The sequence below is a fragment of the Vicugna pacos genome, chromosome 19, assembly GCF_048564905.1.
Source record: "Vicugna pacos chromosome 19, VicPac4, whole genome shotgun sequence".
Lineage (NCBI taxonomy): Eukaryota > Metazoa > Chordata > Mammalia > Artiodactyla > Camelidae > Vicugna > Vicugna pacos.
This window is the reverse complement of record NC_133005.1, coordinates 16,926,835-16,941,120: the sequence shown is the minus strand read 5'-3', so window position 1 is coordinate 16,941,120 and position 14,286 is coordinate 16,926,835. Positions and strand designations below refer to the sequence as shown.

The window sequence follows — 14,286 nt, the reverse complement described above, 5'->3', positions numbered from 1 at the left end:
TAAGTGTGACCAAAGTGCCCAAAGGGTAGTATATCTGAGTGCCCAAAGGGTAGTATATCAGAAGGTGTTTGGAGCATTGAGCCAAGGCATGAGTATTCAGAGTGAGGTTCAGAGGGATGTCAGTAGCTGTTTGGGCCGGAAAGATGAATGATGTATCACAGCAGAGAGGGTAGACCAGCTTTCTCTCCAGACAGGGAAGCAGCCCTGGGCAAGGTCTTGCTAAGGAAGATGCTGGACGTAGACGTTCTGAAGAAGCTGAAACACAGGGTATCTGGTGTTAAAACTGAAAAGGTCTGGTTTGTGTTTGAGGATGCGTCCTCAAAAAGCAGAGTTACTCAGTAAGAAGTGTGAGCTCTTCCGGTTGAGTAGTTTGCGCAACTTCAGGAAAACAGTCACATTTTCAGGACACTCAGTCATCTGGCAAATTATGTCTTCTCGGCTTTTTGGTGGGTCAGTTTGTTGAAAATCACTCCACAAGTTTAGATCCAGTTACAGAAGTAAGACATCTTAGGCCTGACTAAGCTAAGGAAGTCCCCGATTTTATAGTCCACCAAATACTTACCCTAGGAATGATTTCTTTAATCAGGTTGTTAAGAGCAAGCTTGCTATAATGTCATGCTAGTAAGAGCAAGAAATTTTTAAAATTATGCTCTAATGTCATGCAGTGTTATCTGAATAAAGAAGATTAGAAACAACTCAAATCCATTGATAGGGATTGGTTGAAGCTGTTATAGCCATACTGTAAATTACTGCACAGCATCCATTAAAAGTAACGACTTGGCTCTCAGTGTTTGAATGTAGGGAGATGAGAGTGATACATTGCTGAGTGAAAAGGCAAATTGCAAGACTATCTTATTATTATTACCCTACAACTATCTGTTTATACATGCACATAAAATGCACAAAAATTCTGCATGGATACATACCCAACTTTAATAGTGTAACAGCTACTTGAGAGTAGGAGTGGAGGTTCAGTGCAGCATCCCCACTGCCTGGGACAACGTCCCGGAGCATCACAGAGCATGCTCTGTCCAGTATGGCAGCATGCCACTTCCGGACTGTGACAGTAAACGTGGTCTCTCATCATTTCAAATTGCATATTTACAGTTATGAATCTGATTGAGCTCATTTTATATGATTTTGGTCACATACTCCTTTGTCTGAAAAATACTATACTATCCTCTTCTGTGTTTTTTTTTTTAATTGAAGTATAGTCAGTTTACAATGTTGTGTTGATTTCTGGTGCACGACATAGTGATTCAGATATATATACATTCCTTTTCATATTCTTTTTCATTATAGGCTGTGACAAAATATTGAATATAGTTCCCTGTACTATACAGTAGGACCTTGCTGTTTATCTGTTTCAAATACAGTAGTTAGTATCTGCAGATCCCAAACTCCCAGTTTACCCCTCCACCCACCCTTTCCGCACTGGTAACTGTAAGATTGTTTTCTGTGTCTGTGGGTCTATTTCTGTTTTTTAAATAAGTTCATTTGTGTCTTTTTTTGGGGGGGGGGGTTCCGCATAAAAATGTTATCATATGCTATTTTTCTTTCTCTTTCTGTTTTGTTTTTAAGTTGAGTTGTTCCCCCCTTTTCTTAAGTAATTGTTTAAATCAAATTTTAATTTACTCATAAGATCTCTCTCCCTCTATCAATTTCTGAAATGGTCTCAAATGCATTTTAATGTTTAGATAAAGTTCTATGAATGTAGTGGTTGGAGATTCAAAGATTGTTTTCTCTTGGCCTGAACGGATGCTGTTTCATTTAGGCCGCGTGGGAGGTACATAAGAACACTGATGGAGCCCCATGGCTTCCTGGCTGGCTGGCCTTGGATTAGTTGTCATAACAGTTTATATTTTAGTGTCCTCACTGCAGCTCAGGGATAACAGAGGTCCCCACCTCGTAAGTGAAGACCCAGTGAGCTCTTGGAGCAGTACCCAACCAGAGCAACCTCTCCATTAATTTTGTTTTCATCTCATCTATTTGTAATGAGCTAAAGAAAAACACTTTGGTTCTACTTTCTTCTCCCTAATTCTACCCTTCAGTTTGCTGCAGTAAATTAGTTTGTCACAAGCAATTCATCATCCTAAGAAAAATCTCTTAATCCTGTGCTGACAAAGAGGCTTCAGGATTCTGATGTGTTAGGAGATTATCTTTAAGCACCAGCAACTCTGTGTTCTACATGATTTTTAAATTTTTTTTTTTAATCTCAGGAACGTCAGAGGGGTGGTGTTATTTTATAGCAATAAGAAAAATGTTTCTAAGTGGCTTTTCCAGGTTAAGGCAGATCCTTAGGAAGGGCTTGGGCATTTACAGGAGCTTCTGGTCACTTATTTATCGGGGTCCTGTGCTGTGAGGTCAGCATGTGATGCTGCGTCTCTTCCGATGAGGCAACTAGGTGCTTTTGCAACTGCTTGTGATTGCTTCTACCCTCCTGCATGTGGTGCTCTTCAGAAGCCTTGAACTCAGGGCTGCCCAAGTTAAGTTCCCTCCTGCCACAAGATTATTCTAGAGCCAGGGTTTCCTTCCACGACCTCCTTCCACTCCTGTGAGCTCCCTGTTTGCCTTCCCTGCCCCCTCAGGAGACAGCGGCAGGGCATTCTAGTGCAACTGCTTTTTCGTCTCATTACTAGAGTGTAACGACTCCCAAGACACACAAAGAAATCACCCAGCAAAGGTGGCTGCTGGGGCTCCTGAGTTCTCCACAGGTCCTCCTGTTCCTGGGCTGCCTACGTGTAAATTATCTCTGGGCTGAAGAACAGAGATGAAGCCTCTCAGCTCTCGGAAACTAAACTTGAATGTGGAAGGAAAAAAAAAATGCTAACATTGAGAAGGAAAATGACTCAGCATGAATCAAGAAGCCTCGCTTTAATGTCTTGTGATATTATTTTCTATTTAATGTAGAGTAAAACGGTCCCCTCATTTACTCCCGCCCGTACATGAAATAGAAGTACCAGGGTGGGTGCTAAGGTGCATTTGTCAAATTCAGGGAGACTCGGAGTGCCAGGTGCTCTTTCCTGCTTTGTCGGTAGGTGCAAACGCCACGGGCGATGGCAGCAGCCTTGTCACTATTAGCCAATAATAGTGGTTGGTGACAAGAAACAGTTCCAGAGCTGATGACAATTAAACAAGTGTCTATATTTCTCTTTCCCCACCCCCTGTTGCTGTGATGGGTTTTATCGTTTGCATTTCTGGTGTTATTGCTGAGTGGTAGGGGGTGAACAATAGGAGAGTCGGTGCTAAGCTGCGCTTCGTGGAGCATCCGCGTGATATTCAGGCGTCACTCCAAGCTGTGTTCCGTGAGCCTCTCAGCCCTCCTTCCTTGAGCGGTGTTCATCACTGCTCCTACAACTTAGGTCTTCTCTCCTCTTCTGCAACTAGGCTGTGTTATGTCTGCAGAGACGTGCTGGCTTTTTGTTTATTTGCCTAATTCCCCTTTCTTTCCCCTCCCCTTTACGATGAAGGATACAGCAAGGGGTGGGGGTGTTTCTTGTTCACTCTGCCCCGCATCTTCACGGGGTTGCTTTCCAACCTCTTTGCGGAGATGGTTGGCTGTTTGTTACATCAGATGGCTTCAGACAAGGGATATCCTTTATTAAGATGCCATTTGTGGGTTATGACCTCAGAATTTCCCCGTACAATTTAAAGATTTTCCATTTTGTTCTCTCCTTCATGGTTGCTAAAATGTCTTATTCTCCCTATCAAATATTTGCTGAAAAACTTACTCACATAGCAGTGATAATCCATCTTTATGACATCTTCAGAACTACAAGAAATTTTGGTAAGAAGGCCAAGAAGAGAAGTTCTGGTGGGAAGGAGGCAGAATGGATGATGGTGAAGAGCACTGGAAGTGCTGGGCTCAGTGAATTTAAACACGTATTTATTGCATAGTTCCTTGAGATACACTGTGAATGTCTAAGAAGGTGGGAGACATGAGCATTTCCCATTTCTGTTCAGCCACAGCATCTTCTGCCCCCTGCACCTACTGTGTTTTCTAGCAATCCTAGAAGTGCAGTCTGGGAAATGTGCCATCATTCGGTAGAAGCCAAAAGAGCTAATCCAAAATCATAGCTGTAGGATTGGTTGATCTTTATTAGCATCGCTTTGCAGCCAACAGGGAACATGTATTTTTCTGCTGTCTTTTCCACTTGATGAAGTAGAATCAGTAGGGTGGGGAACCGGAGGGAACCTGGGCCAGGAGTGGGCACATGGGGTGGGGGTCCCCGGTGCTATGGCTGGTGCTCAATGCTGAGGCCCCCAAGTGCCTTGAAAAGCAGTGACTAAACACACAAGCCAACAGCCACACCTAGAGTTCTCCTGAAAAGCCAATAAGTATCTGGAAATCTGTACTAAGGAATCACTATCTTCTTCTCAGTGCCTGGAGGTGCCAAATGGATGTTTTCAAGTCTATGTGGAGGTGAGGGAGGCTGAGCAGGATGGAGGGGGGAGAAAACCAGAACATACACGGAAACTCTTCACCAGGAGATCGGCCTTTTGAAATGACACTTAACCCCCAAATAGCTGGCATTAAAAAAAAAAATACATAAAATTTCTATTAAGTCCAGAAGAAAGAAGCAAGTGAGAAAGGGCAGATTGGTGTCTTTTCAAAAAGAAAGTTTCCAGAGTGAAGTATCTAGGAAATTTTAGCTCACCCTTGTGGGTTCTGTAGAGGCAGATGCTTCTGTGCACATATCACTACCCTGGATATTCAGTGCGGCTAGTCCCTAGACAGGCCTATTCACACCCCAGTTCAATGCTGAGTTAATTATTCATCATTGCCACAGTGGTTTGTCCTGTGGAATGCTGAGCTGCACGAGGTATACCAGCCAAAGTGTTCCCGCCATGTGAGGGAAGACACCTCGTGAACTGTCAGATTGGCACCCAAGAAGGACACCAGGTTTACTTGAATATGCAAACTTTGGCCAAGAATATGCCAGATTTATTTAACGGCTTCCTGAAATATTTGTTCTGAGCTTAGGCAAGGAAAAAAATAAATAACATTTTCAAATGGTTATGTAAGTATGTAGAGTTATGAGATATTTAAGGTATAGCTTCTCATTTTCTGGTATGTGTTATTTTAAATGTGGTTATTAAAATCAGTTTCCTTCTTTGATATGCAGTATTTATCATGTACTTGCATATGTATAACATACATAAATATATCAGCTATATTTGCATGTGCATGAATATATGCATATATTGCATATCAAAGAAGGAAATTGATTTTTATGTGTCTGTATATAGTACATGCATGTATATACAAAGTATATATTTGAAACTGTGGTGTATATGCCTCTGGCCAGAGGAGAAACTGAGTTCTAATAGAAAAAAAGGCCAGGACAGGCTTGGGCTCTAATCCTGAGCCTTTTGCCCTTGGTCAAATAATCTTGGTGAAATTGTCCCAAGTGTGCAGTTGCCACCCTCTGCAGAATGAGCACCTGCCACCACATGGCAAAATTACATGTCCTAGGAGTATCTAATTCACTGTCCACAATGGCCAGCAGTGAAGCACCTGTTTCAAATAAGCTGCTAACCAAAGCTTTGTCCAAGGCATTTAGGCCTTTTTTCATCTCCTTTTTTCCCCATGTGATTTAATTTGAACAAGCCTCATTTATACTTTGTGTAATCTTGTTGCCACTTGGCCAAGAACGTTATATTGTATTTATTATTGTATTTTATTATATTGCATAGAGTAAATTTTTTAAAGTGAATGTGTAATTGCAAATAAGACAGCTCATTAAAACTCCAATGATAAGACAGAATTTCAGGATCTGGGGACGTAACTTCCCAGCAGTTTTTTAGGATTATTAATATTGGCAATTGAGGATAGATTTAAGTAACAATATTTGTTTAAATGATGGTTAAATCTGCAGCATCTTATGTGGATGTATAATTGAGGCTACTTCTACATAATCCCACAGCAGATGGTGACAGGAACCTCTCAGTCAGCTTGTCCATGTAATACAAAACAATATGTGACCTAGTTTGCAGAAGGCTCTGTAACTACGTTACAAAATATAGAACATATATTCTAGGTCAGGATTGTGTAGGATCAGCCCTCGAGGCTAAGACCAAGACATTGTCAAGTCAACAGGAAGAATACCCCTGGGATTCAAATGCACTTCCCTCAAGCCAGGACCTTGGGAGGTCCAGAGGCTGATTGATCCTTCTTACAATGATAAACCTGCTTTGTCTGTTTAAGCATATGATATTATATGAAAGATATATATCCAAGAATTTAAGTAGCAGAATTTTTATTTCCCAGTCATGGTAAACACATTTACCACAGACTGGTAGAGTTGAAACAATGGAAATTTATCCTCTCACAGTTCTGGAAACTAGCAGTTTCAACTCAGGGAGTCAGCAGCTCCATGCTTCCTCTGGAGGCTCTTGGGAAAATCCTTCTTTTCCTCTTCCCAGTAGCCCTGAGGTCCTTGCCTTGTAGCTGTGACATTCCAGTCTGACTCTGTCATCACGTGTCCTTTCTTCCCTGTCTCTGTATGCCCTCTCCTCTTTTTACAGAGATACTAGTCATTGGATTTAGGAGCCCTAATCCAGAATGGTCTCATCGCAGTTGTTAACTAAGGTCACATTCTGATATTCTGGTCAGGCATAAAATGGAGAGACTTTCTTAATTCTGCTTTATTTTCTTGATACTCATTTCTTCCACTAAATATCCTTCCATAACTATTTGAAAACTTATTAGGAACAAATTTTGTTAGGAATGCCCATCAGGCATACAAGTTGTTATATTATGTATCTGATTTTCTGACTAAAAATGATGAAGAAATCATCTTTTGCAGTAAGATACTCCTTTCAAAGTCATCTTTTGTAGCAAAATTGGAAGTTTATCAACTAGCAGTGTGGAGTAGTTTGGTCCATAAATTCAATAAAACATTATCCACTCACTAAAAATAATTTTCAAAACTATACAGATATAACCTACTAATACATTTTAAAAGAAGACTGTATCATTTTTGTTTCTTCCAGGTTTACAAACATATAATTGACATACAACACTGGATAAGTTTAAGGTGGACAGCTTAATGATTTGACTTACATATCTCATGAAACGATTATCACATTAAGTTTTGTGAACATCCATCATCTCATATAGATACAAAGTTAAAGAAACAAACAAACAAACCTTGTCCTTGTGATGAGACAATGTTTCAACAGAAGAGAGAAAGAAAGAAAAAAGGAAGGGTAGAGAAAGAAAGTGCAGCGAACTGCTCCTAATTGTTGGGTCTTCATCATCAGCATATGGGGGTTATTTTACTTTTCTCTCTACTTTTGTGTATGTTTGAAAATTTTCATAAGAATTAAAATAGATCAATGCATTTCTAGAATATTAACTTCCAAAAATCGTTACCTGTGATTTTTTTCCTGAGCAAGTTTTAAGGGCTAGTTTGTCCAAATTCTCCATTAGAAGTCAAATATTTCTAAGGGACTATGAGTGAAATGTAGAAACAAACCTTCTCATCCACCCTGATAAGAGAATAAATTGATCCAGCTTCCCAGAAGGGCAATTTGGTGAGGACTCGCAAAAGGACGAATACCTTTGCCCGTCCTTCTGACTTCCAGGAATTTGTCCTGTGGACACATGCAAAAGTACGCTATGACATGTTCAAAGACGTTCACTGCACTGCTGTTTATCATGGCAACGAACTGGAAGTAAGGGAACATTCTATCAGGAAGAAACTATTTAAGGAAATTACGGCTAATCAGAAAATGGAATGTTTAAGTAGCCCTTTAAAAACTGTAGGAGATCTATGTTGCTGATATGGAAGTGTTTTCAAGATACATGAAGTTAAACAAAAAACAGGCACAGAAAACTATGAACCCATTTGGAGTTTTAAAAAATAGGACACAAGAGATGGATAACTGTAGTGTGGGACTGGCAGGGGAGGCAATGTTTACTTTTCATTTTATATATTTTAATGTTTCTCATGTGATATATTATTTTCCATTATAAAAGAGAAGTTACCTGAGAAAAACTATCCTATACATGTCATTAGGAGGGTGATTCTGCTAGGGGGAAACTTACAAACATACAACTTTTTTAAATTTGTAAATTATGTACTGTTTTAAGGTAATGAGAATAATTATTGATAAATTATGCAAAATTGTATGAAATTCTGTTTGAAAGTATCTGGAACTCTTCAAACGATGTTATATAAAAGATGAAAATTTTAAGCGCAAGTTAGAGCTGAGGAAACACTGGAGAAATATTTCACTTTATGGAACCAAAATTGGCTTTAAATATGCATTAACCTTCTGTATCTAAAAATAAGATTTGCTGCTGGTGGAATCTCCTAGGCTCCAAGTACTTTTTCACCTCGTTGAATGCTCACAGTGCCCCTGCAGGGCGGTTTGTATCAGTTCTAATTTTCCTGCGGAGATACTGAGGCTGGCAACAGTCATCAACTCGCTCAAAGTTGCACAAGTAAATGGTCAGACCCCAGGGCAATTCACGTAGCTTGCCCTGCTGTCATCTTCATTTGGGAAAAAAATAAAGAGAAACTAAGGAAATGATCTGACCTTTTTACTCTAGCCTTTACGTACTTCTTGTTTTCAGCAACTAGCTGTGCTTTTCTGACCTTGTGTCCTAGGAGAGCATCCTTAACAGAAGGCACAACAGGGGTCCAAGGTTGTGAATCGTTTATTAGCTGAATTTTCTTAGATGTTTTCAGTAAAACAGAGAATTAACAGCCCAGTGATTTTCCCCCCCCCAGATATCGTGGATGCTTTATCAGATCCAAAGAAATTTCTTTCCATTACGGAAAAGAGAGCAGACCAAATGAGAGCTATGGGCATTGAAACGGTAAGTAACAACGGTCAGTTAAAGACAATGGGGTTGGGGAAATATGGTTGTCTAGTAGTGATTACAAAAGCAAGTGAAGTAAGCTAGAAACAGAAAGAAAAATACCATATGATATCACTCATATGTGGAGTCTTAAAAAAAAAAAAAGGAAAAAGACACTAATGAACTCATCTACAAAACCTAAACTGACACACAGGCGCAGTAAACAATCTTACGGTTACTGGGGGAATGGGGGTAGGAAGGGATAAATTTGGGAGTTTGAGATTTGTAAATGTTAACCACTATATATAAAAACAGATAAAAAACAAATTTCTTCTGTAGAGCACAGGGAACTATGTTCAATATCTTGTTATAACCTTTAATGAAAAAGAATATGAAATGGATGTATGTATATATATGCATGACTGGGACATTATGCTGTATGATAGAAACAGACACATTATAACTGATTATACTTCAATTAAAAAAATTGATGACTGAATAAACAAAACAGATAGAAAATAAAAGTATTTATAAATAGAATGGAATACAATATCTACTGTTATGTTATTCAGCAATAAAAAGGAGAAAACTAGATAAATGTTACAAAATGAATGAATTTCAGAAACATATTAAGTGAAAGAAATCCATAAAAAAAACCATGTATCATATGATTCCACTGATAAAAGTTCTAAATAGGGAGACCTATAGAGACAGAAAGTGAAATTGTGTTTTCTAGGGGCCACGGGGAGTGAGGAGTAGCTATGAATGGGTCTGGGTTTCTTTTGTGAGGGATGAAAATGTTCTACGAATTAGAGCATCATAATGGTAACAACCCTGTGAACTTGTTAAAACTATTGAATTGTGTACTTTCAGTGAGTAAATTGTACCGTATATGAATTCTATCTCAATAAAGCTATGTTTAAATGAATAAAAAAACAGCAAGCTACAGTAATAAATTAGTGTAACAAGTTCAGAAATGGCTTTTGAAAGTGAACTTATCAATTCAACAAAGGTCTATGCAAGTGTAGCACATGTAATAAAATGTGACCCACTTCCTGACCATGGCTCGACCTCAGATCTGCGGACCCTTGCCCCATTAGAAGTGGAATGGAGAACATTCATGATGCTTTTAGAAACCCTTAAAATGTAGGATGCTTTTCTGGTATACTGAAATACTAACTAACCTACTCCAGTGAATTAATGAAACTGGCATTTACTATCATTTCTTCACTTTTTTTTTTTACCAGTCTTGCATCCAACCTTCTCCCATTCCAGTGCACAGCTGTGGTGTTTGTTTCTGTTTTTAAAGCTCCCTTTACCACACTCCTCAGTTCAGAATGGAAACAGCAATCTTTCCAGTAGCTGGAAAAAGAGAAGGTACACCCTGCTTGTAAAGGAGCTGCATCTTCTTTCCTTGGCTTCATCCTTGGCCTCAAGCCTGAGAAAACCATGTAATGTTTATCCTTCCCGGGGACAGAGGCACTGAGGAAAGGCTAGGATGTGGACAGGGAGAACTGATTGGCCCAGATGGAATTCAGTAAAAGGGAGACTGTGTGGGACATTTGACCTCGACGTGGCACTAACTTGGGTCACTGTAAACGTTTCTGCTCCAGAGTGACATCGCTGATGTGCCCAGTGACACGTCAAAGAACGACAAGAAAGGCAAAGCCAACACGGCCAAGGCCAACGTGACCCCCCAGAGCAGCTCCGAGCTCAGGCCGACCACCACGGCCGCCCTGGGGGCCGGCCTGGAAGCCAAGAAAGGTAAAGGAGAGCTGTTTGGGCTCCTTGTCTGTTCCAGCAGTTTTTAGACTCTTCCTAAAGAGTCTTTTTTGCAGGTATTTAGAATTGTTAACTTTGTCAGTTTTCATGGCTCCGTAAGGCTCGAGAGCAACATGTTTTCTTGTGGGTCAAACTACTGGATTTCCCTAAGGGTTTAACAGGGAGTCAGGATTTGTGTTTCATCTGCTAGACCCCCTGCACCGCAGTTAAACTGTGTACATATTCATAGTTTCAGAAATGTTTAAATTCTGTGTCCTTTATGAAAAAAACATTCATACAGTGAACTTGGTTGATTCATCCCCATTCTCCTCCAGATACCACCATCGGCTTGGGCAGTGGGCTCATGAACCAACAGAATCATGATTATCCTGACATTCTAGGTTCCCTTATTGATAATTTCCCCCCATCAGTGGATGGTTAGCGTCCATGATTATTTATTTGTAAAATTATCAGATGGGCACGTGAAGGCCAGTTGTATGCAGTTACCTGTAGATGAAACAAAAGACTCCAGGAGGTGCCATCACAAAGAATTGTGTCCCGTGTGCCAATATTCAGCCTGTGTGTAGGGGAGCCACTGTCCTGGTTGTTTAAAGTTGGCTTCCATTCTTACTGTCCAGGCATCCATTCTGATTGGATGGTACCCATCCCATACCAATGGTTAAATACTTTAAATATCCTCCTTGACCATGAATCACTTACTAAACTCGCTCTTCTTTCTTTGAAAAGAATTTCTCTCTTTCCTAATGGTTTTTAACTCAGTATATATTTATGTATTCCATTTATACATGAATTCAGCACCCTTTGTGTAAGAAAATCAAGTTGCCTGTTGTACTTAAGTACACACAGTGCTGTGGTTTAAGGTGAGAAATGACAGGCTTTCCCAAACCAAAGCAGCATAGCAATTTAGCAGGAAAGTAAGTGTGCGCGGAGCTTTGTGAAACAAATTAGAGAATGAGACTGCACAAAAGAAGCCCAGATTATACTTTGCCTGCAGCTGTGTGTTCCTGGGAAGAACATGGAGCAAGGTAATGACACAGGATTTAGGCGTTCTGTACAGCACTGGTCATTCTTAACTCAGAAGTAGACAGTGGAAAATAGAGTTTTTATTTAAAGTCCTTGTTTCATGCCTCCCAGCACATAAAGACATTAGTAATTACAGTGAGGTAAGTGGCCTGAAAAAGCAGTGTCACCACTTTACAGAGGACAGAAGTGATCCTAGTTCTAGAAGGGACCAAGTTGTGTTAAGAACTGTCTCAGCCCCAGTTCCAAATGACGCAGCACCAGAAGGGCCACTGGAAAAAGCTCTCACTTTCTCTCATCCCCTCGACAGACACCCCGAGGAAGAGGGTCTACACCATGTTTCATGTCGGCCTTTTGCTCAGACCTAGAAGCCTACTGTAAGTGGCAGGACAAGGTTCTACAAAAAACGCCTTCCTGCCTTCAGGGACCTCAACGTGGCCAGAGCAGTGAGGCGGGACAGGCTTCCTCGCCACGGCCAGGCAGTGTTAGTGAGAGCGGACTTCTCAGAAGTGGGAGGGATAGGGCCCCTTCCAAGCCAGGGCTCAGAGGAGACTTAAGGATGACACCCTAACTGAGATGGGCCTTGAAACCTAGATTTGACGGGAACAGGAGAGAAGGTGGAGGAGCCGCCTAGAGAGGAGAGAAGCCACGTAGGGGTCGGAAGAGGGCCTGGGTGAGCCTGATCTGGGAGGGGTTCTGGGACCACCTGGGAAAGCAGCAGGGGATGACAGTCAGAGGGTTTCTCAAGAAGATCTTTACAGTCTTGGCAGAAGTATTCACTGAAAGGAGGGAATAAGTGCTAAAGGCCAGTTAAGAACTGTGGTATTTTTGCCTTTGCTTAACACCCGTCACATTATATTTATATTATATGCTTATTCACTTATATTTATGTATATGATAACAACCAGAGAAAGGGGTGTTGCAGCACGACCTTGTCTCCATTGTCCAGTGTGTCTCTGGAACATGCCTAGTAAGGATCTAGCAGTCTCCTCTCTTAGGAAGTAAATGGCTGATGAAGGAACCGCCCATACTAATGGCAAGGAGGGCCTAGATTAGGCTGGACGTAAGGACTCAGAGCGAAAGGAGGGAGGAAAGGAAAGATGGAAATAAGCTGGTGGCTGGAATATGGGTCTTAGAGAGAAGGCGGCTCGGGGGTAGCTCAGGGACTTCAAGGACAGGTCACAGAGATAGAAGGCGCCATTGAGCGAAGTAGAGAAGTCGGGGGAGGAACAGTAAGGTGCTTCTGGTCCTGGACATCATTGAGTTCAAGCTGTTGATGATATACCTGGGGAGAAACATGCAAGAGCTGAGCCGCGGGAGGTCAAGGGGAGGGAGAAGGGAGAGAGACAAGGAGAGACAGTCTCAGAGTTATTTGGCAGGAAGAGGAAGCCTCTCCTCCCAGGAGACTCAGTTCAGGCCAAGGTGGTGGAGCAGAAGGACCTGGGGCTCACCTCCTCTCACGAGCACCCCAAAACCACAACTAACTGCTGAACAACCATCGGTTAAAAAGCCTGGAACCGACCAAAAAAGATCTTCTACAAATAAAGGCATAAAGAACGAACCACGATGAGACTGCGGGAGGGGCACACTCGTGATGTGATTAAATCCCACACCCTTCGGGTGGGCGACCCACTAACTAGAGAATAACTATCTTACAGGGCTTCTCCCACAGGGTGAGAGTTCTGAGCCCCACATCAGGCTCTCCAGGGCTCAGAAATTGGAAAGAGGGGCCTTTGAAGAGGCTTTGAAGGCCAACAGGGCTTAATTGCGGGAGCCCCACAGGACTGGGGGAAATAGGGACTTCACTCTTACAGGGCACACACAAAATCTCACGCATACCGGGACCAAGAGCAAAAGCAGTAACTTCATAGGAGCCTGGTCCAGACCTAACTGCTGGTCTTGGAGGGTCTCTTGGGGAGGCAGCAGGCGGCTGTGGCTCATCCTGGGGACATAAAAACTGGTGGCAGATATACCAGGGAGTATTTATCTGCTTGAACTCACCTGCGGGCTGACATCTTGCTTGGGTCATTGGCGCCAAGGAAGACCTGGTTTCACCAGACAGCTTATAGGATGCTGGGATGCCTAAGGCCAGACAACTAAGTGTGTGGGAACACAGCCCCACCCATCAGCAGACAAGCTGCCTAAAGACTTCTCCAGCTCACAGCTGCTTCTAAACATACTCTTGTATAAGGCCCTGCCCACCAGAGGGCCAGGACCCAGCTCAACCCAGCAGTGGCAGGCACCATCCCTCCCACCAGGAAGCCTGCATAAGTCTCTGGACCAGCCTTATCCACCAGTGGGCAGACAGCAGAAGCAAGAAAACTACAATCCCACAGCCTGCAGAACCGAGTCCACAAAGGCAGGCCGGAACCTACCCTGGGACCGGCTGGTCCCTGGCCTTTGGGTGACAGGAAGGGAGTGTACTGCTGGGACACACAGGACATCCCCTATGTGTCCACTTAAAGGGCACACACAAAATGGCCCTTTTCCAGCTTTTGCTAGTGTCCCACTGGCCGAAGCAACTCACAAGGTTAACTCATATTCAAGAGTAGAGAAATAGATTCTACCTGTTGATGAAATGGGAAGAAAATTCTGACCCATATTGCAGGGCACCACAGATAGATTCCATCTGATCTGGGACATTGGATAGGTGGCCCTCTGCTGAGAAAAGT

The 14,286-nt window shown here is 42.0% G+C and overlaps 1 protein-coding gene across 1 annotated transcript in view; it reads left to right on the top strand.

Moving 5' to 3' along the window:
- Positions 1 to 14,286, top strand: part of PLCB4 (phospholipase C beta 4) — a 388,618-nt gene that overhangs the window by 344,322 nt on the left and 30,010 nt on the right. Inside the window, exons 27-28 of the mRNA XM_072943829.1 lie at positions 8,742 to 8,830; positions 10,426 to 10,576. Of these exons, the coding sequence (XP_072799930.1) occupies positions 8,742 to 8,830; positions 10,426 to 10,576 (240 nt within the window). The remainder of the gene's footprint in view (positions 1 to 8,741; positions 8,831 to 10,425; positions 10,577 to 14,286) is intronic.